We start from the raw sequence: 27,820 nt of genomic DNA, 5'->3' as shown, positions 1-27,820 counted from the left end.
CCGCGGAAGGCAGGGTAGCCTCTTCCTGTCTCCTCTTCCGTCTTTCTGTCCCTCTTGTCTGGTGATTCGCCAGATGATGCGAGCTGGGTGATGAAGCCCCTGGTAGGGACGATGGCAGCAGTTTGTTGATCAGCCGTGTCCGTAGGGCCCCGAAGGCGGCGGCTGTCGTCACGAGACAAGAGAGAGATGGTTGTCGCCGGCCTAGAAAGTAAGACTGCCTTGCCTGCCTTATTGATGTAGCGGCGGCCAGATGCGGGGGCACGCAATCATGATTCGGGCAGCACGAGCGGTGTCAAGTGGGGGGAGGGGGGGGGCGCGGGAGAGAGAGAGAGACAGCGAGCGACGAGGCTGAGGGTCCAGCTGGTAAAGAGATGAAAACAATAATAGTGATTAGAGGAGACAGAATAATGCCTCGTTTTCTTCTTTTTTTCTCTTTCCACACTCTGTCTTGCAGTGTGGATATGGAAGTGGTGAAAGTCTATCTTGCGTTGTACCTCTCAGTACGGGAGAGCCTTTCGTCGGTCGCGTGTGTGGGGGAGATGGAGAGAAGGCGGATTTACAGTACGTAGTGATAATAATAATAGTCTGCAGACCGTGTAGTAGTAATAAGAATACGACCAGGCTGCATGCATCATTACAAGTATTAATAACAATGGGGGAGAGTCATGGATCCATCGCCCGGGGCCGTCACGAGTCCAGAGCTGCGGCCTGCCTAGAGCGCGTGACAGACTCCACTCCGGGGGTCTATAATATTAGCGGTGGCTTGCCCGTCTACAGCAGAGTGCCCAGGGCTGCGCAGGCTGCTTTCAGCGTTCCGTTGGCGTCCATAAGGCCACACCCAGGTTCATACGAGTAGGTGCATGCCATGTTGTCGACGATGGAAAGTCTGCACCCACTGTCATCCGTGGTGTTTTCACTTGGAAGGGTCGAACATTTGAGGGGAATCAAGAGGCAAGCGTGAGGCGTATGGGTAAACACCTCCTCCCCACTTACGATTGAGCCCAGCGCAGAGAGGTCGGTGGGTGGTAGTGACGGGAGTGTATTCGACAACTGCACGCTCTGCGTCGGTCATGGTGAGCGGATATAAGAGTTAAACTAGATGCTGGGACTAGATGCTACGGTATAAAGTGTGGGTGCGAAGAAGGAAAAGACTGTATATGTACGATGAATATGGTAGGGAGGCTCCGAGCATTACTCGTACATGTATAGGCGCGGAGTGCACGTCCCGTCTCTACGGCTCCGACGACGTCGCAGAATACATCTCCGCTATCCTCTTTCCCACCGACTCACCGCTCCAATATGCTCCCGTCGCAGTCGCAAGTGCGACAAACGGTGCCGTATGCTCCCCCGCCAGCCACAGCCCCTTCTCGGGAATACCGTACCGCATCGTCTCGATGTCTTCATCCGCCTCCGTGAGGCCTACCTGGAAATTGCTGTAGCTCCCATGGCCAGCCAGCTCATCGCTCAGCCAATTCGTTGCCAGGAAGCTGATTGGCTGGCAGCGCGGTTCCCCCTCGACATAGCCAGGTAGCCGGGTGTAGTACGGTTCGAAAAAGTCGGCGAGGAATCGTCTCTTTTCGGCCTCATCCTTGTCCGAGAGCTTGGAGGTGATGTAGGCTGACTGATCACCGTAGGTGTAGAAAAGTATCGTCGAGTGCGAAGTCTCGGGACCCAGGTTGGCCAACTCGACCGCCTCTTGGTTCCACCGATACGGGTTCGTATCGGGGGCGTAGTTGGGGGACAGCCATTGAATGAAGCCCTTCACCTTGGCTTCCGTATCGTTCTTTGGGTGCCAAAATGCCTCTGGAAAGGTTATATAGACCTGCTCGATATTACCGGCTGTCGCAAAGTAAAACACGGGCGCGAGAAACGGGGGGGAAAAAAACGGAAGAAAAAAAAAAAAGAGAAGAAGAAGACACACTCACCTTCTCGAGGCTGCCGTATCCGATGGAGTTGATGGCCTGGATCAAGCGCGCAGGTAGAGCGGGCTCAAATGCATCCAGGTGCTGTTTTAGCCAGCCAAGGGGCGATGTGACGACAACGTGATCAAACTCGAGGCGTCGGCCATCGCTCGTGTCAATCTTGACGCGGTCTTGCGGGTCGGTTCGGTACGTGATCTTGTCGGCCACTGTGCCTAATATCATGTCGGCTCCCGACAGCGCTGGCTTGGCAACGTGTTCGAGTACCTTTCTGTATGTCCCCGCGCAGAACAGATTCTCTTTTGTGCCTCGGTCAGTAGCGTCCCGACTCCCCTTGCCAAGATGGACACGAGGAACGCCTACCTCCTTCGATGCACTCCTCCAGCCATAGAAACCTGAGACTCTGCTTGGTAACGTGGGTACCGATATATGCGCTCCAGGCTTCGGACAGGTGCATAACAATCTGCCGTTTTCTCCGCCAATCTTCCTCTGTCTCGGGGACCTTGGTGACGACCCTTTCGAGGAAGAAGTCATACAGGCTTTCCTCCGAGCCTATATCATCCGATTTCTCTTCTGCGTGCTTGAATGCGTCCCCGATAATTTCCCACATGATGGTCGAATACGCCTCGCCCTTCTCGAGGGCCAAGAGACGCCCGGTGTCGTCAAAGACATTTGTATTGTCATCGCACAATCCAGTCTCGACACCTGTCTTCTTGGCGAGGTCAAGCATAGGATTGTCCTCGGTCCCGTGTATCCAGTTAGGTCCCATGTCCACCCAGTGTCCGTTGGGCAGCTTCTCCTGATGCATACGACCGCCGACACGATCGCGACCCTCGACTACGGTGACCTCGAAGCCCTTCTGCAGCAGAATGTCTGCGCAGCGAAGGCCGGCAAGGCCAGCGCCGACTATGCCTATGTGGGCTCGGCGGCTGTTTACCTGCGCAATCTCGGGTGACGACATGGTGCCCGGCTCCTCAATATCGTGAGACTGGGTTGGCCGTAGGTCCCGATAGATTCTTGACGAGCTGCGATTGGACGGACTGGTATGGCATGGAGAGTAAGCATTCGTTATATACGACTAGAGGGGCTGGTAATACAAGATCCTTCTCATCTAGCCGCGTGCGGGGATACACGTGCTGGATATGGAGAATGGTGAAGGCAAAACGGTCGATGTCGAGAGCAAGCTGCAAAGTGTCTCTGGGACGACGACTCGAAGCAATTTCTGCTCTTGATGCGAAGCCAACAAGGCGAGGATGAGCATCTACGGCGATAGCAAACGATTTTGTCGGCGTCGATCACCAACGGAAGGAACGGGCAGAAAGGAGAGGAAGGAGGAAGGTACGCCACACGATGCGCGTACGGTAGGCGCGGAGGGGAGGGGAGCAAGAGATGAGTGACGGATTGTCGCCTGAAAACAGCAAGGTCGAGGAGATGAATTCCTTACCTCTCTGTCTCTGACACGCGGTGATCGTGAGCAAAGATTCCCGCGAGTGTTTGGATCCTGGTCGCACCTAAAGGTTTGTCAGCCGATGGCTTAGCGGTAACAGATGGATGTTTACGGGGCAGAGATATCGGTAATACGGCGGGCGTGTGGTTGGCAGGAGGAGCGGAAAACTCCCAGCTTGATGTTGACGGCCCACCACGTCACCTATCATCCTTTCCGGTTGAACCACTGGGCCTGAACAGTGAGTCGTCAACCGGAGAATGACTGTCTTTTCTTTCTTCTCTGCTGCTTGTTCACCCTGACGATGATCTATTCACGACCCGTCGTGGACAAGGCAGAGCTACCCGGGAGGAGTGTATTGGTCTTTTACGCCCTTGAGAGCGTGATTCTTTGGCGGGATGTCGTGTATATCGTTGCAAGGGCATCCGCTCTATTCTCTGGAGTGATACCGGAACCATTTGGTTTCCATCTTCCACGACATCTCAACTTGAAGATGTTGATGGGGTGGTATCGCAAACTACTGCGGCACGCGTTTGTTTTGTTAACGAAGAAAGCCTGCATATGGAAATGATATTTCAGAGGTGGATCACATTGAGAATATTACTGACCAAAACAAAAAGAGGAGAAAAGAAGATAAGAGGGGTCGTATGACTTTTCTCTTTACAGGTCATGGCTTATACTCGCTCATCACAGGCTCCCTACGATCCCTCATCCAATTTCAGGAGTGATGAACCAGCCATGTACCGTGAGTATCTTTACCATCTACCTCACCGTCTTCAACTAAATCGTCGACATATATGGACGGTTTGCGCCGTCCGCTCGAGTTGCCCGTAGCATGTGTCGCGACTTGCCGGCGGGGGTATTCCCCCCCCCCCCCCCCCCAATCGAGCACATCGTGCTTTGGCAGCCTCACGCATAAAGGTGCCGGGAATATGCTGGTTGGGTGGTCTCGGCCTGGTGCTGACCGTCACTTTGTAAATTTGGTCATTCTACAGTTGAAGGATGCACAATAGTCTGTTTACTTGTGTTGTAACGAATAATAGGCATGTAGGGCTCCAATCAATCAAAGAGTCAGTTCATAGAGAAAAAAAAAAGAAGGAATAGGGACTGCTATCGTGTTCTGGGAAATATGTATACATCGATATCGATATACCAGGGCGCGATATTGTAGATGTACAACAGTGGGAGGGACAGGGGGGGATATCATATGTTAGTATTATTACACCTAATACCTAGGTATTATGCATCTTTTCTTTGGCTCATGACTCTTGCTTGGCAATGCTCACCGAAAGACATTGAATCTACGGACCACGACACAGGGTCTTTTTTTTTAGAAAAAGAAAAAGAAAAAAAAAGAGAGAGAGAGCAGGGATACGTCATCGTATGACGCAAGTATCAGCGAATACCAGAATTAGGGAGGACGAATAATCCTATGACTTGTCATACAGAAACCGCCAAGGGCTGAGGAGTAGAGGGGGGCCATGATGGCAACCTTGACGAGAGGGAAAGAAAAGAAAGGAAGCAAGACGTGGATGGAGTAAAAAACACCAGAAGCGCCCTTGAAGAGGTCAGCGCACCACGATCCCTGCCTGATGTCCGTCATCAATAAAGCGTCAATGACCAATCCCGACCCGAACCAAGCCAGCCAAGCAAGCAGTGGAGTCCGTACTAGCCGATCTCACGAAGTGGCATTCTGGTCTAGTACGTGTCTAGACTCGACTTCTCGATCTTCTATGCGCCGTCCTTGAGGGCCCATGACACGCCAGACCCGCATATTCCCTCTTTTTCTTCTTCTTCTCTTCTCTCCCCACTTTCGATGACATAGAGCTTTGATCTGCTGTCGTCTGAGCTACACGATTTGCTCCAATATGTCTGGTCCAAGTTTGACGATCAAGGGATGCCATTCTTTCTCCCTCTTCTTCTTCCTTTCCCCCCCCCCCCTTCCTCCTCTCCTTTCCCCTCTCTCCTCTTCAGCAATGACGAGCTACGGGGTAGACCAAAGGCCGAGGCTGTACTGGGGTGAGAGGAGGTGACTTGGCCGTGCATCTGTCCGCGTTTCTCTCAACTGAACAAAAAGTGAGCTGGGTCCTCCGCTGTCTTGTTCTCTGTGTGCATATTTATACAAACCATAACCCCCCCCCCCTGCTCTCTCCCATTCTTTCCAGTTTGTTTCTCTATCATCGAATGCGAGGCGCTTTTCATTCTTCATTCTTCATTTTTGTTTTTCATCTTGGTTCATATTTCATCCCATCCCTCATTCTGCTCTGCTCCATACAATGACCACATATACCCGCGACCAAGTTCGCACACACAAAACGGACGATTCAACATGGTGCATCATAGACAGCATAGTGTACGACCTGACGGACTTCCTGGACGCACACCCCGGAGGCGAGGCCGTTCTGCGACAGGTGGCGGGCCAGGACGCCACCGACGCCTTCTACAACCTCCACCGGCACGAGGTTCTGGACCGGTACGCCTCCCTGGCCGTGGGCAGCGTCGCAGGCGAGGCACGGCAGGTGGTTGTGCGGCAGCCCGGCGAGACCAGCCCGGTGCCGTATTCGGAGCCCCTCTGGCTCACCCGCCCCTTCCGGTCGCCCTACTACGACGAGAGCCACGCGCGGCTGCAGCGGGCGGCCCGCGACTTCACCGACCGCCACCTCCTGCCCGAGGCGGACGAGTGCGAGCTCACGGGGCGGTACATGAGCGATGAGATGGTGCGGCGCATGGAGCGTAACGGCATCCTGCGCATGCGCCTCGGACCGGGTCCCCACCTCCACGGGCGCGACCTCTTTGACGGGGCCGTCGACGGCCGCAGCTTCAATTACTTCCACATGCTCGTCCTGGCACAGGAGATGGCGCGCACCATGACCCGGGGCTTCCAGGACGGCAACATGGCCGGCATGACGATCGGGCTCACCGCCGTGCTCAACTGGATGCCCGATTCACCGCTGAAGACGGACGTGTGCGACAGCGTGTTCTCGGGCCGGAAGAAGATCTGTCTGGCCATAACGGAGGCATTCGCTGGCTCGGATGTCGCGGGGGTGCGTACCGCGGCCCAAAAGACGCCTGACGGGAAATTCTTTGTGAGTCCAGCTCTCTGTTCTCATTGGTGTGGCCGTTCTTTTCCTTCTTCTTCTTTCGGATCTTACCGTGGATGGGGGAGCAGTCATCAGGTGGATCTGCAGTATGGGTCTTGCATAAGAAGAAAAAAAAGAATAGATGATGAAAAAAAAAGGTAGTATTAATAACTGACAGGCCATCTATCGTAGATTGTTAATGGAACAAAGAAGTGGATCACCAATGGCACCTTTAGCGACTTCTTCGTCACCCTGGTCCGCACCGGGCAGGCAAACGATGCCTTTACCGTTCTGCTGATCCCCCGCTCCGAGGGCGTCGAGACGAAGCCCATCCGAACGTCGTATTCGGCCTCGGCAGGCACTGCCTTTGTCACGTACGACAATGTCAGGGTGCCGGTGGAGAATGTCGTCGGCCAAGAGAACAGCGGGCTTCGAGTCATCTTTTCCAATTTCAATCATGAGCGGTGGGCCATGGTCTGTAAGTCATCCCTCCGTTCTGCGTCTGCTGGCCTATCATCTCTCACCCATTCTATGATCATCTGGGGTTCCTTTCTCCTCTTTCTCTTCCTTCTTCTCCTTGTCTTCTTCTCTTTTTCCTTTTTCGTATGTACATCACCAACACATCATGCAGGCACCGTCACGTCCCAATGCCGGCTTGTCGTTGAAGAGTCTCTCAAATGGGCCAATCAGCGCGCCATGGCTGGAAAGCGTCTGATCGACCAACCAGTCGTCCGTCAAAAGTATGTCGCTCCTCCTCCTCCTCCTCCCTCTCACGGCCGTAGACGTGATGAGACGAGATTGACGCAGCAGAAACAAGACTTGCAAAGATGATTGCCCTGACAGAGGCCAATCAGGCCTGGCTCGAGACGATCACGCATCAGATGTGCATGATGCCCTACGCCGAGCAGGTCAAGCACCTCGCCGGACCCATCGGGCTCCTCAAGATGAGCGCCACCCGCGCTGCACACGAGGTTGCCGACGAGGCCGTGCAGATCTGGGGCGGGCGCGGCGTCACCCAGACGGGCATGGGTCGCAAGATAGAGGCCTTCCACCGGACCTACAAATTCGATGCCATCCTGGGCGGGGCCGAAGAAGTCGTCGCCGACCTGGGAGTGCGGCAGGCCGTCAAGAACTTCCCCAAGGCTAGGCTATAAAGATGGCGGAGAAGGACAGATGCTGAGATAGAAACCCCCCCACTGGGCTCGAGCCCCCCTTCCTTGGAAAAATATAACGTTGATCGGGTCATTCGAGTTCTATTAATTGTGTCGGCATTTATTTACGTGGCAGTGGATCGCATATGTGCGCAGCCTACTCGCAGTCAATGCGGAGGCGGAGACCTGACTTGTTAGGCCCGAGATGCTCGGATCTATGGTGGATATTAGCAAGGTCCAACATCTTGGGATGTATATTGACGTCCGGTTTCGGCGTATACTCCTGCGTATCTGGATGTTGATGTCGGCCTTGATGTGTCGAGACGTCCGATTGATCATGTTGTCTTTCGGAATCCGCGTGGTCCAAGACTGGACGGTAAACCCCGAATGGATGGGCTGTAATTGTGCGATGATGCGCTCTCCTCCCGATGCCAGTATTAGGTGTTGCTAACTGCAGTCACTGTCAAGCTGAGCGGCGGAATAATGTCGGTAAAATGCTCGTCTGAGGTTCCGGAACGGCAGGAAGTCTAAATAGGTAGTCATTCTCTACTATGATCATGTAAACAGGCTTTTAAATCAGGCTTTTTTCTAACCTTCTTATTGATGTATTGTATTATTACTATACAATCTGTATATATAAGGGAAATAGTGATTATATAGGTGTCTCGTCTTAATAGGAGGAACTCCAATCAGATCATGCCCCCCCACCTCTTCCCATGTTGATCCGACAGCCACACTCTTTTCGTCCCCTCCCCCCCCACACACATATATTACATTAGCTGGCTTTTTTAAATGCACACAACAACGATAATATTACTTATATCACAATACTACGTTGATTTGGGGCCCCGTAGCTTCTACGTCTTTTGTTTGTTGCCGTCATAGCGTCTTGTTATTCTACTACACACACTCCTTCCTTATTTTCCTTTCCTCTTAGATTGTATATATATATATATATAGATCGATAGATAGATGGATAGATAGATAGATGGATAGATAGATAGATGGATAGATAGATAGATGGATAGATAGATAGATGGATAGATAGATAGATAGATAGATAGTAGCTATACTGCGCTTATAACATCCTCGTCAGTTCATCTATTCTATTCCCTTCATTTTCATCCTTTTTGAATGTATACCTTCGAACACGTGCGCCGATTCCTCCTCTTCATCAAGTGACCGTAGAACCCTACCTGGTCAACTACACATCATCTTGGGTTACATCTGCACAGTCGAATACCGACGCCCGCAACCAGAACCCATTTGAATTGAACTTGTGCCGCGTTTCAGTTGCCTCCTTGCCGCTTACTTCTTCCACGCCCCTCCCCCCCCCCCTCTCCCTTCCTCCGTTTCAGCCTTGTTTTCGTTGGGTCTTCGGTACGGCCTTCGCTGGACTGTTCCGCCACCCAAAGACAGTGATGCTCCCCACAGATCACTTGGATCAAAAGCTGACCAACAATACCGGTTCTAAATTATCACACGAGCCTCAGGGCGCAAGTCCAGGCGCGGGACAAAGAGACAGAGAGGTTTGGATTGCGCATAGAACGGAGCTTCCTGACCGTATTTTGTGTGTTCTGAGTGGGGTTTGATGCCTTTCAATCACAAAAATGCCCGTCATCTTGTTACAAAAAAAAAGAAAGAAGAAGTGAAGAAGAGACAGGCAGACAGATTGACAGACAAAGAAACGAGACAGCTTCAACCCCTGGTTGTCGTATGCAGATAGTAATGAATAAATAAATAAAAATAACTAAAAGGAGATTTCGGGCTCTCATGACGTGCCACTCACGCTACGAGTATATTCTCTCCTCTCTCCAAGTAACCTTTCTTTTTTTTTTCTACCCAATGCCGACAACCTAGGAAGAAGCATGGTCTCGAATCCTCCGCCAAGTCCGTTACTTCGACAGTACATGTACAGACCTGTCTTGCACATCATCCTTGTCGTATGTCCCGGTATATCTGCAATGCCACCACGACAGATGCCCCCCTCGTGCGCCTATACTCGACCGTGATCAGGTAGCTGTGAGAATGAGTCACCTTTCGTCCCACGAAGGAATAAAGTAGACCTGTGACCTTCCCTGGCCATCACCACGAGGTCGTTCATCCTTGATACACTCCACCCACACTTGGGGAGGAGAAGCTGGCAGGACGTGGAGTGCCTAGGCCGCTTGCTTGAGCCCGTTTCCGCCCCGCGTAACAGCTCGTACGGCATATCCGGCATATAACAGTACTGTACCCAGCTGGTTATTTCCCCGCCGACCCGCTTAATCTCCACACTGGAGGCAAGACACTCTGAATATATCGGCGTGGGGATCCCAGACTCCGAATGGAGGGCCCCCCCACATATTTTCTCTTCCTCACATCTGGTTCCATACCACTACGATACCGGGCACGCAGGTACACACACCACCTGCCACCCTTCTTGCGTCGGGGGTTTTTTTTTTTCCTTTCTTTTTTCGACTCTTATTCTTGACGGTTCCAAATCACGATGCATCAAAGGCCGCTGTTCAGGATTCCGGACCCCCTGTCTCTGCCTTTCATTCCATCTTTTTATGATAAATCTTTTTCCGTCGCCGTCGCCTTCTCCTTGCCTCCTCTTGCGCTCTGTTGCTCTCGCCGCTAGCCGTGAGATTCCTGTTCGCCCAGCGTGTTCGGTAAACATCATGTGGCGGCAGACTTCGTAGCGTTTACGACCCCGCACTGTCCTCTCGAATATGACTCTCGGCCCTGCAGACGACAGGATTGCGTAGCATCTCACGCTGAGAGGTCACAGTACGGATACGGACAGAGATACTAGAGAGAAGCAGTCCTCGTGTCATGGGGGGACGGTATGGACGCCCCCCATGACCGAGAGACAGGGGACGGGAGAGCTGAAGACGGATGGCGATCAAGGTATCTGGAGACATCTCCTCAGACGACAGCTGCAAAACGGCAAGATTACCACACCAGAAGTGCACAGGTTCGCTCCCCTCCCCAACCAGAGGAAGCTGGGACCTGCATGTTACCTGCACACTTTTCCTGGCTCCTGTACAGTGCCGTAGACCATGTACTATTACTGTTCGGGAACACCGTGTGATTTCTCCCTGCCTTTTCATGCCGTGAATGTTTTGTTGCCTTGCTACTTGACCGAGGGCGGTCAGTTCTGCATAGAGTCCAGACAAAGAGTCTACATCGTACCACTCTGTACCACCCAAAAATTCACGGCAGTCGAGGGAAGGAGGGGGGGGGGGGGAGGCATGCCAACCCGCAGCTTCACAGAAGGGTACGGAGGAAGAAAGTGCGCACAGTGACACTAGAGGAAGAGGTAGAGTACGGCTCAAGTCTCGAAGCCAAAGGTAGGCCTGTATTCTGGCGCGGATTCCTCTGAGATGTAGAATACCTGGAAGCAGCTTCCCAAGTACGAGTGATCATGGGGTTACTCGTACCGTGACCGTATCTTCAATCTAAGTAAAATGACCTTGCAGTTTTCTTGTCGCGGCATCGAGCGTGTGGTAGGGAGCCTCCTCAGGCCCCAAGTCTGAGACAGACCCGAGTGCGACTCCCGGCCCGACAGCTAGCTTCTCTTCTCTTCTCTCTTTTCTCCTTTTTTCTCTTTCTCACATAACATCAATCTCAGCTTCGCACTAAAGAGCCCACAAGTTCAACAATGCCTTTCTTTTGGTTGTTTTCTTATTCGCTTCCCACTCCGGTCTACCCGCATCATCCTGTCAACAACCGTAGCCATACAACCATGGAGCCACCCACACGAAGCAACGGGAACAGTTTGCTGCCAAGGAAAACCGGTGGTTTGTATTTCTGTGTTTCCATGGCCCTGGTACTCCCACCATCTTCCTATCGATATCTTGTTTCTCTCTCTTTTTCGACATCTCTTTGCTAGAACGTTGCCCGACGTGACCTCTCTCCATCCGTCCCAGAACCCCAAGAGGGGAACACAGGGGCAAGGTAGAACGGCACCGACACCCATAATTCATCAGACTATCCCACTTCTAAGATTATCAAGGGGGACAACCTGTTCATTGGATGAAGCAGCCAGCTCTCTCTTAATTTTTCACGCAATCCGGGCATCTCCACCTCAAAATCGTTACACCGGGGCTTATTTCATGTTCCATCCCAAGGCAGTCCTTGCCAGTGCGCCGAGGCTCACAGCGTGAACTGAGGACCGGTTTTGAGGGGGCAAAGTGCCCACATGAGTACTTCGAGAGCGGGAACGTGATCACGCACATGGTCGTTATCTTGGTCGCCAGCCTGCAAGTATATGGAGTAAACAAGATGACGGTTAGCGAGGACACCACACCCAGAATTTGGGTACGCTAGCAGCTTCCGCAGGTTTCACACACATGGGACATGCCTTTGCTTGGAGATTGCCGGAGTAAATATAAGAGAATGCGGGAGTGTCTTGGAAGGTGGAACACGTCGCTATGTCTTTCATATCTGGAGAGGGAAGAGAGGGGAGGTAGGGGGGGTGGGGGGTGTTGTCTTATATAACGGCTTTCGGTTTCTTTCCTTTCTTTTTCCTTCTCTTCTGGGTCCCCAGGTATAACGTGCTGTATAGCCCAAAGGGAGACGAATTCGAGATTTTCGGGGGAACAGCTCTACTTACGGACCTCTTCTACTTTGGAGAGGGATGCTCTGACTCCCAGGTCCAACAGTAGACAAGTATACACGTCCGGTACCATACATCTCAGTTCACCACCTCTGCCGTCTGAAAACAAGATCACGTTCGAATATACGGTGACATATAACATTGCATATTCTGCGAACATACGCTATCACCTCTTCTCACCCCTCTTGCTCTGTCATTACACGCATCGTATCGTAACACGCGTGCTGTAATATCGTCCGCACATGGAACTCCCCTTCCCAATCCCCGCTCCCCTGATACAGGTATATGCACCGTGGGATTCGAAGTATTAGAATAATATACAAAGAAAACAATCAGAAGGGGCAGGCACAGATGACCGGATGTACCGGTACATGGTATGGTCGTACAGGCGATGATAGATGATACGTTGTCGCGAATATTCATATATACATGAGCCATTTTTTTGTGCATAGCTAGCTAGCTACATGGCTTGATGGTGTGACAAATTTGCACTTTTGCCCATGTCTTCTTCTTGTTGCCATCTTCTGGTCCCGGTTCTGTGTGTTTTGGCCATCGATTCACCAATAGACCGAGGGTATCTAGCGATTCCCCCACACCCCCCCCCCCCTGGCTACATGTACGAGTAGGGGAGTCGGCCAACTCTGTTGACTTATCGCTTGCCTCTCATTGAATGGAATGCAAGATTCTTAGCTTCCCGCGTGTTTTCGCAAGTTCCGGGCTTCAAAGGTAGTCTCTATCAAGTGTGGGTACGCAGGAGTACCCTTCTGTTCAAGCCACGGGTAGTGGTCAGCGGAGCCGAGCAGAATGCACGGCTGGGTTCTACTCTCGTTAAATCGCGAAGAAGAGATGACAGGTGACATCCATGTGCCGCCAGCGCACGGTCCTTCTCGCGGATGCCGGAGTGCATTGCCCCATCTCCAGCTTAGAGCTCGTTGTGCACCCCTAGCTCTTTTTTCTTCTCTCACTCAACCCCTTGTCTCCCCCACTCTCCTGCTGTGCCTCCCCCTTTGGATCGTTGGCGAGCAAGAGGGGTCGAACAAGGGCCGGGCCGGATCAGACACGTCATCTCTCGACATCCCTGTCTAAATTTGACAAGCATTGTTCTACGACACATCCGTCCAATCCAGTGGGAGGTGCAGACATGCATAGTGCAAGTGGGTAGCGATGGATGGGTGTAATACGGCCCGGGTCCTTGGTCTCGGGGACACTAGTACATTTGACCTGCCGCCCCACCACCAAGTATCACAAACGACTGACGACGACAAACCCCTATTACCATACGCATGGGTTTATTTTCTTCTTCCAACGCTCTGTGTGGGTGGGGGGATATGGGTCCTTGCCATCCCGTCATACTATCGGAAGGCGTTTTAGTGTTGACCTTGACAAGTGGTCAGTCGGCGGTGGCGTCTCCTCGTTCCAGTTGCTTGCAGCTCGAAAGCATTTTCCCGCTCATGCTTTTTCTTATACATAAAATCACTCATCTGCTCTTACGTCGTCGCTAACTCGTGTATGGCTACTCCAGTGAAGAAGACCTGTCAGTGGCAGCTGCTAGTCAGACCGGGTTTTCGATGAATATTATTAGCCATTGCCCCACCCGAGGGTGTCGAACAGCCCGGTGGGGTGAGACATATGCTGGCCAGTCCTGGGTCTGACTTAGCAGCAAGTGGTTGTCGATGGAGCGACATATCCAACTGATTCTTTATTACTGCCACACTTCTGTCCTGTTCTTCGGGTCTCGTTCGTAATTCGGTTGGGTTCATTGAGAGTGAAGACCGAATCGAAAGAGCCTGTCGACCGCTTCTGTGTGGAAGTCGTGTAATGTTTGGAGAAGAATGATCAAGACTAGGGGGGGGGGGGGGGGGGAGAAGGCATCTAATTCACATCTGCGGCGATGTATATATGTACGAGTGTACGAGCATGAAATAGAAGTGGAGGGAAGATGGGGATAGTGACGATAAGCTTGCCCTGTAATACGCCTAGATTCTTAGGTCACTTCTCGAGGCAGGAACAAACCAGAGAGCTGCGTCATCAGAAAACTTTTCCTTACCCTACAGCTATCACCGTGTGTTTCCTGCCAGCGACAACACACGATGACCCGTAGACTTGATTACAGTGTGGTCTCTACCTACTGGTACGTCCTATGTAGTAAGTATTTACCTTTGGTTGCCTGATTCATTATCAAGGAAGAAAACCTATCTATGAGGCTATTTACAGATGTGAGCGTGGCAACAGCCTCTGGCTGGTTAGTCATACAACCCTGGGTGCCACAACTACTATATTTTTTGTGCGGTTCTTAGCTCTACATCATGCCTGTGATATCCTCCTCAATACCATTCGGACCATCTTGAAACCAGCATGCGTTCACTCTGGTTAGACCGGAAACAATCGTCTTCCCATCTACAGCTTGATGCTACGCAACGTGAGAGGTAGCAAGTAGTAGGCAGTAGATCACGTTTTACGGTTCCGGTCGGTACCGTTGATCCGATTCATATATTCTCTCCAGAGGCGATGGCATGCAAAACAAACGAGAGACTACGGGCGCGAATAACATCAATGTCAAGGATTGAAGAAGCCTCTTGTGTGCGATTTGATTCACACATTAGTCTAGACGGAATTCCGACCGGGGCTAAAGGCCCTGTAGCAGAATGACTAAAAGTTACAGGTCCCTGAAAAAACTGTGTGCCCCACCCCCGCTTGTGGCTGAAGAGGTGAGGGTCGGTCCCCCTTTTTTGCAGGGAGAAAGACATGGGGTTGAATGCTGGTGACTGGGAAGCAATGTTGCTTTCCCGCATGTTGCGTGTAGTGACAGGTTCTTGCGGATGGCACAGAGAAGAAGGCGAGAAGATTTCTCTAACATCGTCACCGGACTCGATCATGCTAGGGCCCAATGTACCAAACAGCGTTTAGAATGCTCATAACCGGCCGCTTTTGAAGACGTTTGCTCCCCAACGGCCCCCGCCAAAACTATTGTCTGTTCTGGAGGGAAAAATCGAGAAAACCATCCAAGGACCGTGTTTCAGGCCTGCGATCAGTAATTCACTCTCGTGTTATCCGGAATCATAATACGCCGCCGGAAAAACATGTAGGCAGAATCACCTCTCGGAACATGACCAGGGAAGAAAGCTCCCTCGCCAGGTTTAGAATCATCAGGCGTTGGTGGGCTCTGAGGACCCCAAATATTGAATGCAGCTAGGTTGGGTGGGTGGCGCTAAGCCACAGTTTGCCCATGCTGTGCTTCCGGAAAAGAATCATTTCCGGGACCCACGTGACTTACACTTGGGGGCATCAACATGACCCCTTATCTCCTATGCAAGCTTGTAGATAAACTGTCTCTATTCCCTTCCAAACAATTTATCAGACGTTCAACCACAGACCTATCTGTACGGAGTATACGCATTACATATGCGTTGTACGAAGGGTCATCGGTAGAGTTAGACACACAACACACACCACCCCCAAAAAGCTTCGCCACACAATAAGATTTCAAGTACTGTCGTAGGCTGCTTCGGGGCTTCCGCCACAGAAGAGAGGGGCAGAGAAGAGATGGAAAAACTAAATAACGAGTAAAATAAATTAAATGATAGAATGTTGAAAAAAAAAAAAACTAGTGCGTTTGGTTTTGATCAGTAGGAGGCAAAGATTGGTAGAAGTAGAGGAAAAATAATAATAAAGTACGCTAAAACCTGCAGCTTGCCTTGGCCGCCACCATCTCCGCCAACTAAAACCAAACGCTCAACGCCGAAGAAAAAAATAGACAGGAAAAAAAATCCTCCAGAGCCCCAGATCTTTCCCTTTTTCACCTCTTCATCCCCCCCCCCCCCCCCCCAAAAAAAAAAAAAAACATCATCTTCCAGATCTTGACCGTCTTCGCACTCGATTTTTTTTTTTCGTCAACCTTTTACTACATATCCCACATCGTGAGTAACGACACCCTTCCGTCTTCCTTCCCTCATTTCTCCCCCTCCCCCACCTTTCGACCGACAGCCCGCGAGCTGCGAGACGACCGTTTCGATCCATCAGTGACATCCCCTCCCTCTCGCCCAAGATGCCTCCCCGCCAACGATGTCAAGATTTTTCCAGCGATGACTGTGGTCGTGCTGACCCTTTCTTCTCTCCTGATATAGGCTTGATCGGAAGTTCCAGCTTTTCACAATGGAGTACCCTGCCCCCACTGCTCGCGCCTGCTACACCTGTAAGTTTTTCTTCCGACAACCTCCCCCTCACTTGGCGAAGGGGGGGGGGGGGTTTTTACTCCGATGAAATCAGTTTGCTGACCATGATTGTGTGTTTACCAGGCGGCAACACCGACCACCAGGTACTTTGACACCGACTGCTTGTCTCACATCCGTCGTCCTGCGATCCCCTCTTCTAACATTCATATACTAGGCTCGCGACTGCCCTCAGAAGCCCGCTGCTAAGTGCTACAACTGCGGAGGTAAGCACATCCATCTACTCTGTCTAGATACCCATCGACTCGATTAAGCATACTGACAGTCGTGACAAATAGGACCCGGTCACATGAGTGAGTCCGCACAACCGACATACCCTCCCCCCGCCTCCCCTAACGAGACTGCAATACTAAACCAGTGATAGGCCGTGACTGCCCCGAGCCCCCCAAGGACAACAAGGCCTGCTACAAATGCGGCCAGGCCGGCCACATCTCGCGCGACTGTCCTCTTAGCGGAGGCTCCGGCCAGGCCACCGAGTGCTACAAGGTTTGTGATGCCCCTCTCCCACTTGATTACAGAGTCCACAAGCTCTGGATCAAGCTTGATAGAGAGACAGAGAGGGAGGGAGAGAGAGAGATAGGAAGTGGTGTACTGACATACGTGGGTACAAAAACAGTGCGGCGAGGTCGGTCACATTGCCCGCAACTGCCAGCGCTCCGGATACGCTGGCGGTGCTGGTGGCGGTGCCGGTGGCTATGGTGCCGGTGGCTTCAACGGTGCCTCCGGCAAGACCTGCTACTCGTGCGGTGGCTACGGCCATATGTCCCGTAAGTCGTGATCTCTAGGAAGCTCTTGACTTGAACAGATAGGCTGACAGATTGATCTCATACATAGGCGAGTGCGTCAACGGCATGAAGTGTTATAACTGCGGCGAGTCGGGCCACTACTCGCGCGACTGCCCCAAGGAGTCGTCTGGCGGCGAGAAGATCTGCTACAAGTGCCAGCAGGGCGGACACGTCCAGTCGCAGTGCCCCAACAACTAAGGTTGCCTCTGGAACGACTCAATGGTTGGATCACTCTGTCCTAGGAGAGAAAGTCTGGACGGGAGAGTTGGGCGTGGCAGCTCATGATACCCACGACGATGACACACCATTTCTTTTCTCTGTCAAGTTATCTCATACCTTGACGCTGTTGTGTGCCTTGAAATTTTCCCCCCTGTTTCTTTCTGCGAAACACACAACGAAACACTGTTTATTTTTTCCCCCAACACACACACTCACACTCACACTCACACTCACACACACGCAAGGGTGTCTTTCAAAAAAAAAAGTTTTTACGGCCGCGAATCCCTATTGAAAAAATTGAGGGGTTCTGTTGATTTTGACCTTTTTTTTTTTCCAACTATCATTTGTTCTTCCATTTGATTTCACCCCCCACCCCCCCCGGCATCTTTTCCCCTATAACATCTCAACTATCTTTTCCTGCATCTGCATGTTCGCGAGAGAGGAACAGTCGAACTCTCCTTACACCTGCGGTTAAGATAAGCTACGTTGAGAGATAAAGAGAGAGACGAAGAGAGGGCGAGTGAAATGGATGTGAGAGGCGCAGCAAGGGATTGGGGTGTGGTGTGATGCGGTGTAGCTTGGGTCACAATTTGGTAGTCAGGACGAGATGAATTGCGTTGATACCTGTCATGGGTCAGGATCTAAACACGAACAGAAGACGAGATGTCATGTTTGTGCGTTTTGGTGTGCGTGTATCGAGAGGACGACCTGATGCAGGTCTTCTTCCCCCTCCTCCGCTCACTTTGGAGTGGGTGAGAGCTGAAAGACGACGACTGCACATTGTTCTGGATCTGCTGTTCTCTCTCTCTTATAATTTCACCTCTCTCTTCTATGCTTGAACCTGGAGGAGGAGCAATCATGGATGGAAGGACGAAAGATAGAAGAGAGGGAGGGGGTCAATCGGAGATGCAAAAGGTAAGAAACGGTGAGTTTCCTGTAGTCTTACTATGACGCATTGATTATAGGAGCATGAAGTCCCCCCCTGCCTAATTGTTTTGTCTCCAAACGCCATTGGCCAGTATAGAGTCATGGATTGCAAAGTCTTGATCTTGAGATAAGTTCTCTTGAAGTTGTCATTAATCGTATGCTAAGAATACCCGATACTCTTGTTTTACTCGTAATTGCTGTAATATTCAACGCACGTTATAGACCCTTCCATGCCACTCAGTTGAAAAGCCACGATAATGGCCTAGTAAAGATGGTCAAGATGCTTGTAGCTCTTTGTCAACCTATAAACCTTTCCGCTCGATCGATTTCCTATATTACTCCGTGATGCGCTCGAGATTTTTCAGATAGAAGAGGACTGATGGATATGACCGACGGCATTCTGCAGATTGCTCTGTGCCCGCGGTCCCCAGCTTCCCCTCCCAGCCTGATCGGTGCATCGCCTGCCGCTCTGCGGGCACAGCGGGTGGCATGGAGCTTCGATGCCACTGCAGAGCTGGGACATTGATACTATCAGAGTGAGCTAGTGCTTCAAAGACGCAAGTGTGCATGCAGGGACCATTCCGAGACTTCAGGTCGGTGCACACCCTTGGCGCGTCATCAACTCGGCTGGCGTAGCAGATTGAAGAGGAGAAGAAGAAATTACTGCATCACTGTTTCAATTCCCGAAATTATTTCCGAGGCCCGTTGCGTGTGTTCGGTTCAGACCGAGTTCGGAGGAATTATAACTGCCGTGCTCCGTGGACGCTACAGAAATTACAAAATAATGGGAGCGCATTGGTCCAAACTTTCCCGGGTCACAATTGCTTGCGTGTAACTCGTAGGTTCCTTTTTTTTTTCTTTTTTTTCTTTTCCTTCTTAAACACCGTGGAGATCGTATTACCGAGACCGGGGTGACGGTAATCTACCAATTGTTCTCCGTACATGTGGGCTTAAAAAAAAAGAGCGTCTTGGCGGTGCACCACCATCCCATGTACTCGTACATGTACGGAGTACGCCATCTACCGTCTTGCCGACACCGACCGAGTTCTGCAATGGCAATGAAAATAGTCTGCAGTCTTTGCTCCAGGACACTGTCTAGGAGAAATAAGTACAAGTGGGGTGTTCTGCTGTGCTCAACTGTTCCCTCATCGCCATCCCTCCCTTGATGTACAAAAAGGCAGCCAATAACCTGTCGGACTAAACTACTATCGGCGTCAACTCTTTTTACATCAATGAATTGACTACTACCGGTGGCAGTGCCAATGTTCACCTCTCTACCCTCTCTACAACTTATAGAAAGTACGCTCGGGTTGCTGCTATTGACCACGAGGACGGCTATAGCCACCGAGTGTTTGGTTACCTTTCTTTAAGATCTGTCTAGACTAGTTCCCTTCTCAATAGTACTACTAGGGACTTCTATAGTTTCGTGTATTATCGAATCCTACTTCAAGGTAATCTTTATATATCAGATATATATAGAAAGTAGGATACAATTTACTTACATTTGGCGCAAATCACTGATCTAAATATATATGGTACTCATCACTACTCTAGTTATGAACTGATGCTTTGAGATAATTCGTGATTATAACCCACGTATTCGGGCTCGTTAGAAAGATATAAACTACTACGTTCTTGTCTGATATAGATCCGCTCTGAGCACCTGCATGTCTAGCATAAGGGGGAGGGGCATCAATTCCCGCCGACTACGGAGCGTGCCGGCGCCGTTGCCGACAAATCGGGAGAGTGGACCCACAAATTCAACTACATACGAGTGGACACAGCCACCGGAGCCGAAGATGTTTGATCCTGGTTACATGTATTATTATAGCAAGGTGCACCGTGTAGTATTGAGAATGATGATACGTAAGTGACTTGGGAGAAACTATGTCATCCACCTTCCACTGAAACGTCTTCTCTTGCGGGGTTCTAACATGGTAGTCGTTTCAGTGTCGAGCCGTATTTCATCATCATGGAGAAGCCTCTTCAAGCTACCCCTCAGTTGGCGGCAATGCAACCTCTCATCTCACCAGTTCCAGCTCTAGCCTCGACGGAGAATCTGCGTAAAGAATGATGTTGGCTTCCATGTTCGTCGCATCCACTGGTAGACGCTACCGAAGGACAGGTGGTTCTGTTCGTGCTCACATTCTTCTTCTTGCTGGTCAACTCGGAGCGGCGCATGGCCGTGAGATGTGCTGTCGGCGCCGTCCTCTATCTTGACCATGAGCATCTCAGCCACGCTGGGTGTCCCCTTGTCGTCGATGATGAACAGCATCCACCATCCTGGGATGAGGACCCCAGAGGACTCCGGGAGCTCAGCCTGGAACTCGTACTCGCTGTCCCTGCTGGGCACGACGTCGAGGGGAACGCGGCGCTGGTCCGTATTGACGGTGTGCGTGGTGGAGGAGATGCGGATAAGTGCCGCCTCACGGATCCTGTCCGAGGCGTTGAACTGCAGCACGCTGCCGACCTCAACCTCGTCCGGAATCTCCGAAGTGAATTCCGGACGGTCACGCAGCGAGCCGTCGTGGTTGAGAAGATAGGCGGGAGTGTAGATCTGCGCGTCGTAGTGGTTGGCAGAGCAGTTTCCGCAGAGACCGCCGCCCCCCGTGAGGACCCTCCCGTCAGGGATGAGGATGGACAGGGAGTGGTAGACGCGGATGATGTTGTTCCTCTGCAGAGGGGAGAACCTGTTGGTTCTGGGGTCGTACAGCTCGGGGACGAACTGCACACCTTCCTCGTTGAAGGCCTGTCCGAACGTCTGTCCGCCGACGATGAAGACCGTCCCATCCGGGAGCACTGCAGAGGTGTGGAAGACGCGGGGCACCGTCATCTCACCGTTCTCGCCGGCCCGCTCCACCACGGGCTCATCGCCGAACTCGCCCAGGGTGATGACGTGGGCGTAGCCGTTGGCGTCGGACTTGTCGTAGTCTGGGGAGCCTCCCATGGTGAGGATCTTACCAGCGACGGCGTCAAACATGACGGCGTTTCCGGACATGGAGTCCTCACCGCCCTCGCGCTCACCGGCGGGCAGGACATCGCCCTCACCGTCGACAGAGTACCAGTTCATGGCGAGGCTGGGACCGGCCTGAAAGATGCTCTGGTTCGTCCACCCGAAAAGCCAGCCGTGGTTGTCGGCTCTCCAGGGCCCCTCCATGTCACGAGTGTACATGGGCTCGACCTTGGCTCCGGGGAGCCGTGTCCAGCTCCGCGTAGCAGGATCGTAGACCTCGCCGTCCTTGTCGAAGCTGGAACCCCCAGCCCAGGAGCCTCCGATGACAAAGACGCGGCCGTCCGACAGCGTTGCCGAGGCCTGGTAGCCGCGCTCCATGTTCATGGTGCTGGCTGCCTCCCAGCTGTTCTTCCTGGCATCGAAGAGGCTGGTCTGGGCCGCGTCGTTGCCACCCGTCACTACCATCATGCCGGTGCCGTCGATGGCAATCCCGGGACAGAACATGTCGTGCTGGCTGTCGGTGACGACGCGCTTGGAAACCTGGTTGGTACGGAAATCCCACAGCGCCATGGCCGTCTTCCCCCCCGGGGTGGAGTGAAACTGGTCGTCGTCCCAGGACGACCAGAGCATAATCTGGCCTGAGCCCTCTTGGGCGCCCGCGGCCGGCACGACAGGAAGATCCAAGGTAGGTCCCCAGACGCCCTTGGAGGGGTCTTGGTCGATGCTGTACAGGTTGGCGTAGACGTTGATCTCTGAGATGGTCACAGTCGAGTCACCGGCCGTCTGGGCCACCAGGCGCACGTACCTGGCCTGGGACAGCTCAAAGGCAGACATCCTCATGCGATTGCTGTCGGGCCACATGCCGTACGCGACAGGCTCCCCCCAGTTCTCGGCGTCGCGGCTGAGGAACACCTTGTGCTCGGTGATCAGGCCATCCTGCCCGGTGATGCTGATTTTGGGCAGCACCACGAGGGCACCCACTGAATATGTCTCTTGTAGGTCTATGGTGACCAGGTGCTCGCCCGCCTTCTCGCTGGTCCATGCCGTGGCGTTGGAGCCGTCGATCATGGCATTGCAAGAATCATGGCCGGAAGAGCAGGTCATCTTCCAATCCTCGCGAGTGACGCGTATCCCCTTGTATGGAGGCGACTCGTCCCTGAACTGGGGCTCCCACGAAGGTCTGTCGTAGACGGCATGGCCGGAAACGACGCGCTCGCCGCGCATGGCTTCCTCCAAGTAGGCGTGGTTCGCGCTGGCGAGCCCCAGCAGGGCGGAGTGGACCCACTGGAGCTTCATGTTGTCGAGATGATTCTTAGGTTTGAGAGAGAAAGGAGATGGATGTTATGAAGTGAAGAAACAAGTGATATATCCCGTTCTTCTCTGCGTTGTTAAACAGGGAACATCTTGCGGAATATCAAGAGTCGTGTGACGCCTACATGTACTTTCTTCGCATGAGGAGGAAATGAACCTCGTACGTGTATTTAGACGCACGCCAAGGCGGCACGCCCTTGCCTCGGCGCACCGGGTATCCGAGAAACTCCTTTCTGACACCGTTTTTCATTGTCGTCATGCCGATCTAGGTACCTGATATCACCGATTGTCTACCGACCTGGTGTAGAAAGGCAACGATACGTCATGATACATGAGCTGAACGACAAATGCAGACGAGAATGCCCACTTACAAGAGTCAGTCTCGGCGGAAACAGGTTCGGAACCCCTGATTGACCGTGCATGACCCAACCTCGGGGTTTTCTGTCCGTAATTGGTCTCAATAGTCTTGTGTGAGGCCGAGACAGTATTCGTTTTCTCAAACAGCTGCTTAGAGGAACATCGATCGGGGATCGTCGTCAAAGCTGTCTCCCGTCCCTGCATGGAAATAGTACGTACATACGATGCTTGCCCCGGTTCGACGCCCCGTTCCGTTCCGTCCTTAGTGCGACGCAACGTTGCATAACAAGCGCTGTCTCAGGATGCCGCTCGCCAATGTTCATTTCCACACTGGACATTCTCACTGATGAATCGGATACGCGCCATTGGATATTACGCATCGACGCAGGGACGGCAAGGGGGCGCCAACATGACGTCGATCTTTCGGATCTACAAAGGTTACGATGAATCATGCCAGGCGTAGCCACATCCATCGCTGGGAAACATATTCTTGCAGAGTATTTTGTCCTCCTCGATTCATGTGGAGATTCAGCTCCATATGAAAGACGATCTCTGTAGGTTCTTGCCTCTTCGAGGAACAAGATACGATTTACTACTACATGCGCTCATCTGCAAACTCGTTCCTCTCCAGTTTCCTTATAGTACCCCCATAACGTGAGGATGGCTGAGAAGGAGAGACCCCACTTCCCGCCTCTCTTGTGATTGTCTAGGTCTGGGTCATATTGGGGTGATTATATGAACGGCAGAAACATTTGTACCGTCCTGGACGTGACTGAGGAGATTGTGTTAAATTGTCAGCGAGTCGCTCATCCTGTGCCTTCTCGTGACGATGTCCATTGCCTTTTCTTCAATTATCCACCGAACAGTAAAGAACCATGGCGTCTTCAATCATCAGGAAAGCCAACATTCAAGGTGACATCTGGTCGGTTCCCGTCCCCCTCTGCTCCCGATACGTTCCCTCACGATCGCATGAGAAACATATCTTGCTATTCCTTGCTACTGCTACTGCTAACCTCTGAGCTTTCTTACTAGGCCTGGGCTTCCTAAGAGATTTGAGACATTTCTCTTTTTCAACATCCTGAAGCCCGATGAATTCAAGAAGCAGCTGAAAACACATCTTCCGAAAATCACCACGGCCGAGCATGCATGCCAAATGAAAGATAAAATTGCCGCCGAAAGGGCCAAGAACGGAAAGAAAGCGCCGCTGCTTCCCTTGCCAGGCTTCAATATTGCCTTTTCGTCTACGGGATTGTCTAAGGTAAGCGTAGTCTTGACACCCCCATCCTTACCACACCTTGGGGTCCTTCCAAGGAGAGAATAGAAGACTGACTAGGCCGCCTATAGCTTGGAAAGTATGTCCTGACTGCCGCGGAGCAGGGCGAGGTCAAGAGAGACAGGGTACTGTCCAAGATCTTCCGCGAAAAGCAGCTCCGAGGTGGCCTTTTCGAAAAGGGCATGTACGAAGACCTCACAGGTGAAGGGTGGGATGATCCCGAGGAGATTCGCCGCGGGTACAAGCCTGAAAATGGGCAACGTCTCATTGACGGAGTGCTTCTGGTGACATCTAGTGTCAGAGAAGACATTCTGGAACAGGTTGACAAGCTCAGCAAGGCCTTCCTGGACACCGGCATCGTATCGTTCCCGTTGATCAGGGAGGGTATGGCTCGCGATGGAGTGAACAAGGGGCGTGAACAGTGAGTAGTACGCCATCATGCGTTACGTCTCTTCTTCGCGTCTCCCTTGACTTCCAAACTGGATGCTGACATGTTGGTCTGTTTCTACACGTAGTTTCGGTTTCGTGGATGGGGTAGGTGACATGTCTATGCCCGAATGATGTGGAAAAGCGCTGTTGACTTGTGTGACTGACCAATTCCCGTGAAACGATGCAGATCAGCCAGCCCATCATCAAAGGTCTTGACGACCAGGCGCCTCATGGCAAGGCTCCCGAGGGCAAAGAGCCTAAATCTGTCAACCCAGGGTGATACTGCTACTCTCCTCTTGTCACCCTACACACCTATATGGCTGACAAGGCTTGCAGGTTGATCTTTGTCGGTCACGAGGGCGATCGTATGGGCCAACCGAAATGGGCCAAAGACGGGAGCTTCATGGTCATTCGAGATCTCCAACAACTGGTCCCGGAATTTGACAAGTACGTGCCTAGGATGAGCCCTGTTGACGACGTGCCGAGATGTGGGCGATGTTATATGGATTCCCCTTCTGATTCTAACGTGCAACCGACTTCCAAGATGGCTCGATGACAACGCGCACCGGACGCCCTTCGCCGCGGACCATCCGAAGCCGTCGGAGAAGTTGGCGGCCTACCTGATGGGCCGTTGGCGCAATGGTACGCCCGTCGACGAGAACCCGCATCACGATGACGACCCGACGCTCCACACTTCCAACAAGTTCGACTACGAGCCCCGCGACAAGCATGACAAGTGCCCGTTCGCAGCCCACACACGCAAGATGAGGCCCCGGGCGGACCTGGACCACGACCACGCCGTCATCGTCCGTCGCGGCATCAGCTACGGCGATGAGGTTACGCAGGAGGAAAGAGAGGCCCGGAAGTCGGATATGCAGGACCCGGCCAAGGAAAGAGGCCTGTTGTTTGTGTGCTACAACTCGGATGTGCGGATGGGATTCAATTTCCTGGTAAGTCTCGAATCTTGATACTGCACACACCCCGGACCTTGGACTCTGGCTAACCAGGACAACTCTGTTTCTCAGACTACTCGTGAGTTTTCAAGGGTTTTCATCCCCTACCGTGGACTAATTCTCGTTCTTCTTCTTTCCATCACGATGCAGAATATCTACTGATCATCTTCTCTCTCTCTTACCCAGGCTGGGCAAGCAACCACCATTTCCCCGACCGCAAGCACAAGTTTGTCGGTAACGAGGGGCCAGGCATCGATGCCATTGTAGGCCAGAGACTGGACCACCACCCAGCCCGATCCATTGGCCTTCCGGACGGCAAGGACCCTACGGAGCACCGGATGGAGTTGGATCGCTGGGTCATCCACAGGGGTGGGGAATATTTCTTCAGTCCCTCGATTGAGGCCATGGATACCTATCTCACAGAGGCACCTGACTACCCTGTCAAGGCAAAGTTGTAAGCGGGTATTATCGGCCTCGTAGCATAGCGATGGCGTAGCTATGGGAAGCGTGGGCGAGTGATTGGAGGTGTTGTGCAATCTAGATACATGCATGTGCAGATTAGTCTACATGGAGACACCTTGCGAGATATGACAGTGAAATTACAGCTGTGAACCGATTCGACGTCGAGCTGTCAGTTTTCAAGGCTTTACCTTTTGCAAGATGAACAGTACATCATCTCCGTCATGGTCACCGCCATGACAGCATAATTGTCAAGGATGTTGTGCTTGCGTAGATGAAGTGGTCAAGTCTTGCTCAAATGGTGTCCCCACGTAGTCCGCGAGGAGGCATCCATAAAAGCGGCATTGCTGCAGAGGGGGGCAAGACGTCGAGATTGGAATTGTATGACACATTGGATGAATGGGAGTCTCGTACAGGCCTGGTCTATCAGCCTTCCGGACAGATGTACCGATTTGCATCCCAGACATGTCTTTACATGCCAAGATATGGAACACGAGAGTTTACAGGAGAGAACTACCAGCGTATAGACTGTCTTATCGATATTTTCCTAGATGCCTTTCGGCAGCTACTCCCAACTCTGTACCCTGTACTACTCTCAAGTGGCCCACGCCGGTGTCGGGCTCGAGGATGCCTGGCAAGCGGCGTCTATGACCGTCTGGGATATCTCACCATCGTCAGACTCGAAGCCCGCGATGTCACTGCTCTCATTGTTCAAAAGATTTGTCGACTGTGAACGACTGTAGCGAAAAAGTCGGAAAGTTCGGACAGAACAGTCCTCGTCAACTCGTCGCCCTCGACACCAGGAATGTCTCGATCCCCGACACAGTCTTCCACCACAGTAACATCCCATCCCCTTTCATGACCCTGTCGGGCTGTAGTTGAGATGCAGACGTGGGCCTGGCGACAAGTCAGCCCGAGTTTCCCGTGGCAGGTCCGGGTGAAGATCCGAGAGAAGCAACGGCTTGCGGACTGGTACCGTGTGGTGGGAGCCGTGACATACCATGTACCCAGTCAATACGATCTTATCGCGCTTTGTCGCTTTCAAGATGGCCTCCAAGTCAGTCCCGGTGAAAGAGCCAGGAAAGTTCTTGGTTACCACCGATTCGCCCTCGACAGGCTTGAGCTCGTCGAATTCGGCAGCCAAGTCGGTTCCAGGCGTGAAAATAGGGGCTCCGTCAGGAGCAGCATGGATCACATGGACGACTGGTGCTTTGGCGTCCCGGTATCTCTTGAGAAGCGACGCGTTGGCTGCTCGGGACCGGTCGACGTTGGCGACCCGAAGACGGCCAGCGGCGTATTCGTTCTGGGCGTCGACGATGATGAGAACACTGTCGCTCGTCGATGCGCCTGAAGGCTCGATGCCGAGCATGGAACGAACAGTCACGACGGAAGGCATGGCGGAAACGATTTCTCTTCCAAGATTTGCCGATCGGAGGGAAGCCCGAGACGGATGGATGTACGGGGAAGCTGGGAGCTATACGTATTACTCGATGTGCTGGTGCAGCTTATTTATAATTGGGCCGTATAGACCGACAGTCGGAGCTCCGGCTGATTTGTAAGGAAAGAGGGATTCCGTCCAGAATTGACGCACTGATGGAGCTCTCATTGATCTGCAATTATGGGGGAGCCTGTACCGATCGACGGGTGTGAGCAGTCGAGAACACCAGCCGTTTCGAGGTTGTACGTAACGACTACTACTCTACCTTTATGGGAGTATCTATGTCAATA

General features: G+C 52.3%; 6 protein-coding genes across 6 annotated transcripts; 3 read left to right on the top strand and 3 right to left on the bottom strand.

The window, feature by feature from the left end:
- Positions 1 to 1,231: 1,231 nt before the first annotated feature.
- On the bottom strand, positions 1,232 to 2,997 carry GMORB2_4955 (NADPH-dependent 2,4-dienoyl-CoA reductase, sulfur reductase; the record flags this gene model as incomplete). Its single annotated transcript, XM_035466929.1, has 3 exons — positions 1,232 to 1,839; positions 1,922 to 2,218; positions 2,283 to 2,997. Coding segments are annotated over 3 exons (1,620 nt in total), but the record flags the coding sequence as incomplete, so codon positions are not given.
- Positions 2,998 to 5,639: 2,642 nt separating this feature from the next.
- GMORB2_4954 (Acyl-CoA dehydrogenase, N-terminal domain) lies at positions 5,640 to 7,597 on the top strand (the record flags this gene model as incomplete). The annotated part of the gene is made up of 4 exons (XM_035466928.1): positions 5,640 to 6,449; positions 6,636 to 6,921; positions 7,075 to 7,183; positions 7,261 to 7,597. The coding sequence occupies 4 exons, from the start codon at positions 5,640 to 5,642 to the stop codon at positions 7,595 to 7,597; spliced, it is 1,542 nt and encodes a 513-aa protein (XP_035322940.1).
- Positions 7,598 to 16,349: 8,752 nt separating this feature from the next.
- GMORB2_4953 (uncharacterized protein) lies at positions 16,350 to 17,409 on the top strand (the record flags this gene model as incomplete). The annotated part of the gene is made up of 7 exons (XM_035466927.1): positions 16,350 to 16,389; positions 16,493 to 16,512; positions 16,584 to 16,632; positions 16,705 to 16,719; positions 16,791 to 16,912; positions 17,043 to 17,193; positions 17,261 to 17,409. 7 exons carry the CDS (start codon positions 16,350 to 16,352, stop codon positions 17,407 to 17,409), a joined length of 546 nt encoding a protein of 181 aa, XP_035322939.1.
- Positions 17,410 to 20,398: 2,989 nt separating this feature from the next.
- On the bottom strand, positions 20,399 to 22,606 carry GMORB2_4952 (galactose oxidase; the record flags this gene model as incomplete). The annotated part of the gene is made up of 1 exon (XM_035466926.1): positions 20,399 to 22,606. The coding sequence occupies one exon, from the start codon at positions 22,604 to 22,606 to the stop codon at positions 20,399 to 20,401; it is 2,208 nt and encodes a 735-aa protein (XP_035322938.1).
- Positions 22,607 to 23,853: 1,247 nt separating this feature from the next.
- Positions 23,854 to 26,091, top strand: GMORB2_4951 (Dyp-type peroxidase family; the record flags this gene model as incomplete). The annotated part of the gene is made up of 9 exons (XM_035466925.1): positions 23,854 to 23,900; positions 24,011 to 24,236; positions 24,323 to 24,672; positions 24,767 to 24,785; positions 24,868 to 24,956; positions 25,017 to 25,127; positions 25,225 to 25,630; positions 25,706 to 25,712; positions 25,820 to 26,091. 9 exons carry the CDS (start codon positions 23,854 to 23,856, stop codon positions 26,089 to 26,091), a joined length of 1,527 nt encoding a protein of 508 aa, XP_035322937.1.
- Positions 26,092 to 26,803: 712 nt separating this feature from the next.
- On the bottom strand, positions 26,804 to 27,488 carry GMORB2_4950 (Isochorismatase family; the record flags this gene model as incomplete). Its single annotated transcript, XM_035466924.1, has 2 exons — positions 26,804 to 26,989; positions 27,093 to 27,488. 2 exons carry the CDS (start codon positions 27,486 to 27,488, stop codon positions 26,804 to 26,806), a joined length of 582 nt encoding a protein of 193 aa, XP_035322936.1.
- Between the last annotated feature and the right edge of the window lie 332 nt (positions 27,489 to 27,820).

This window comes from Geosmithia morbida (assembly GCF_012550715.1).
Source record: "Geosmithia morbida isolate 1262 chromosome Unknown scaffold_3, whole genome shotgun sequence".
NCBI lineage: Eukaryota > Fungi > Ascomycota > Sordariomycetes > Hypocreales > Bionectriaceae > Geosmithia > Geosmithia morbida.
The sequence above is the reverse complement of the archived record's forward strand: the minus strand, read 5'-3'. Positions and strand labels throughout refer to the sequence as shown.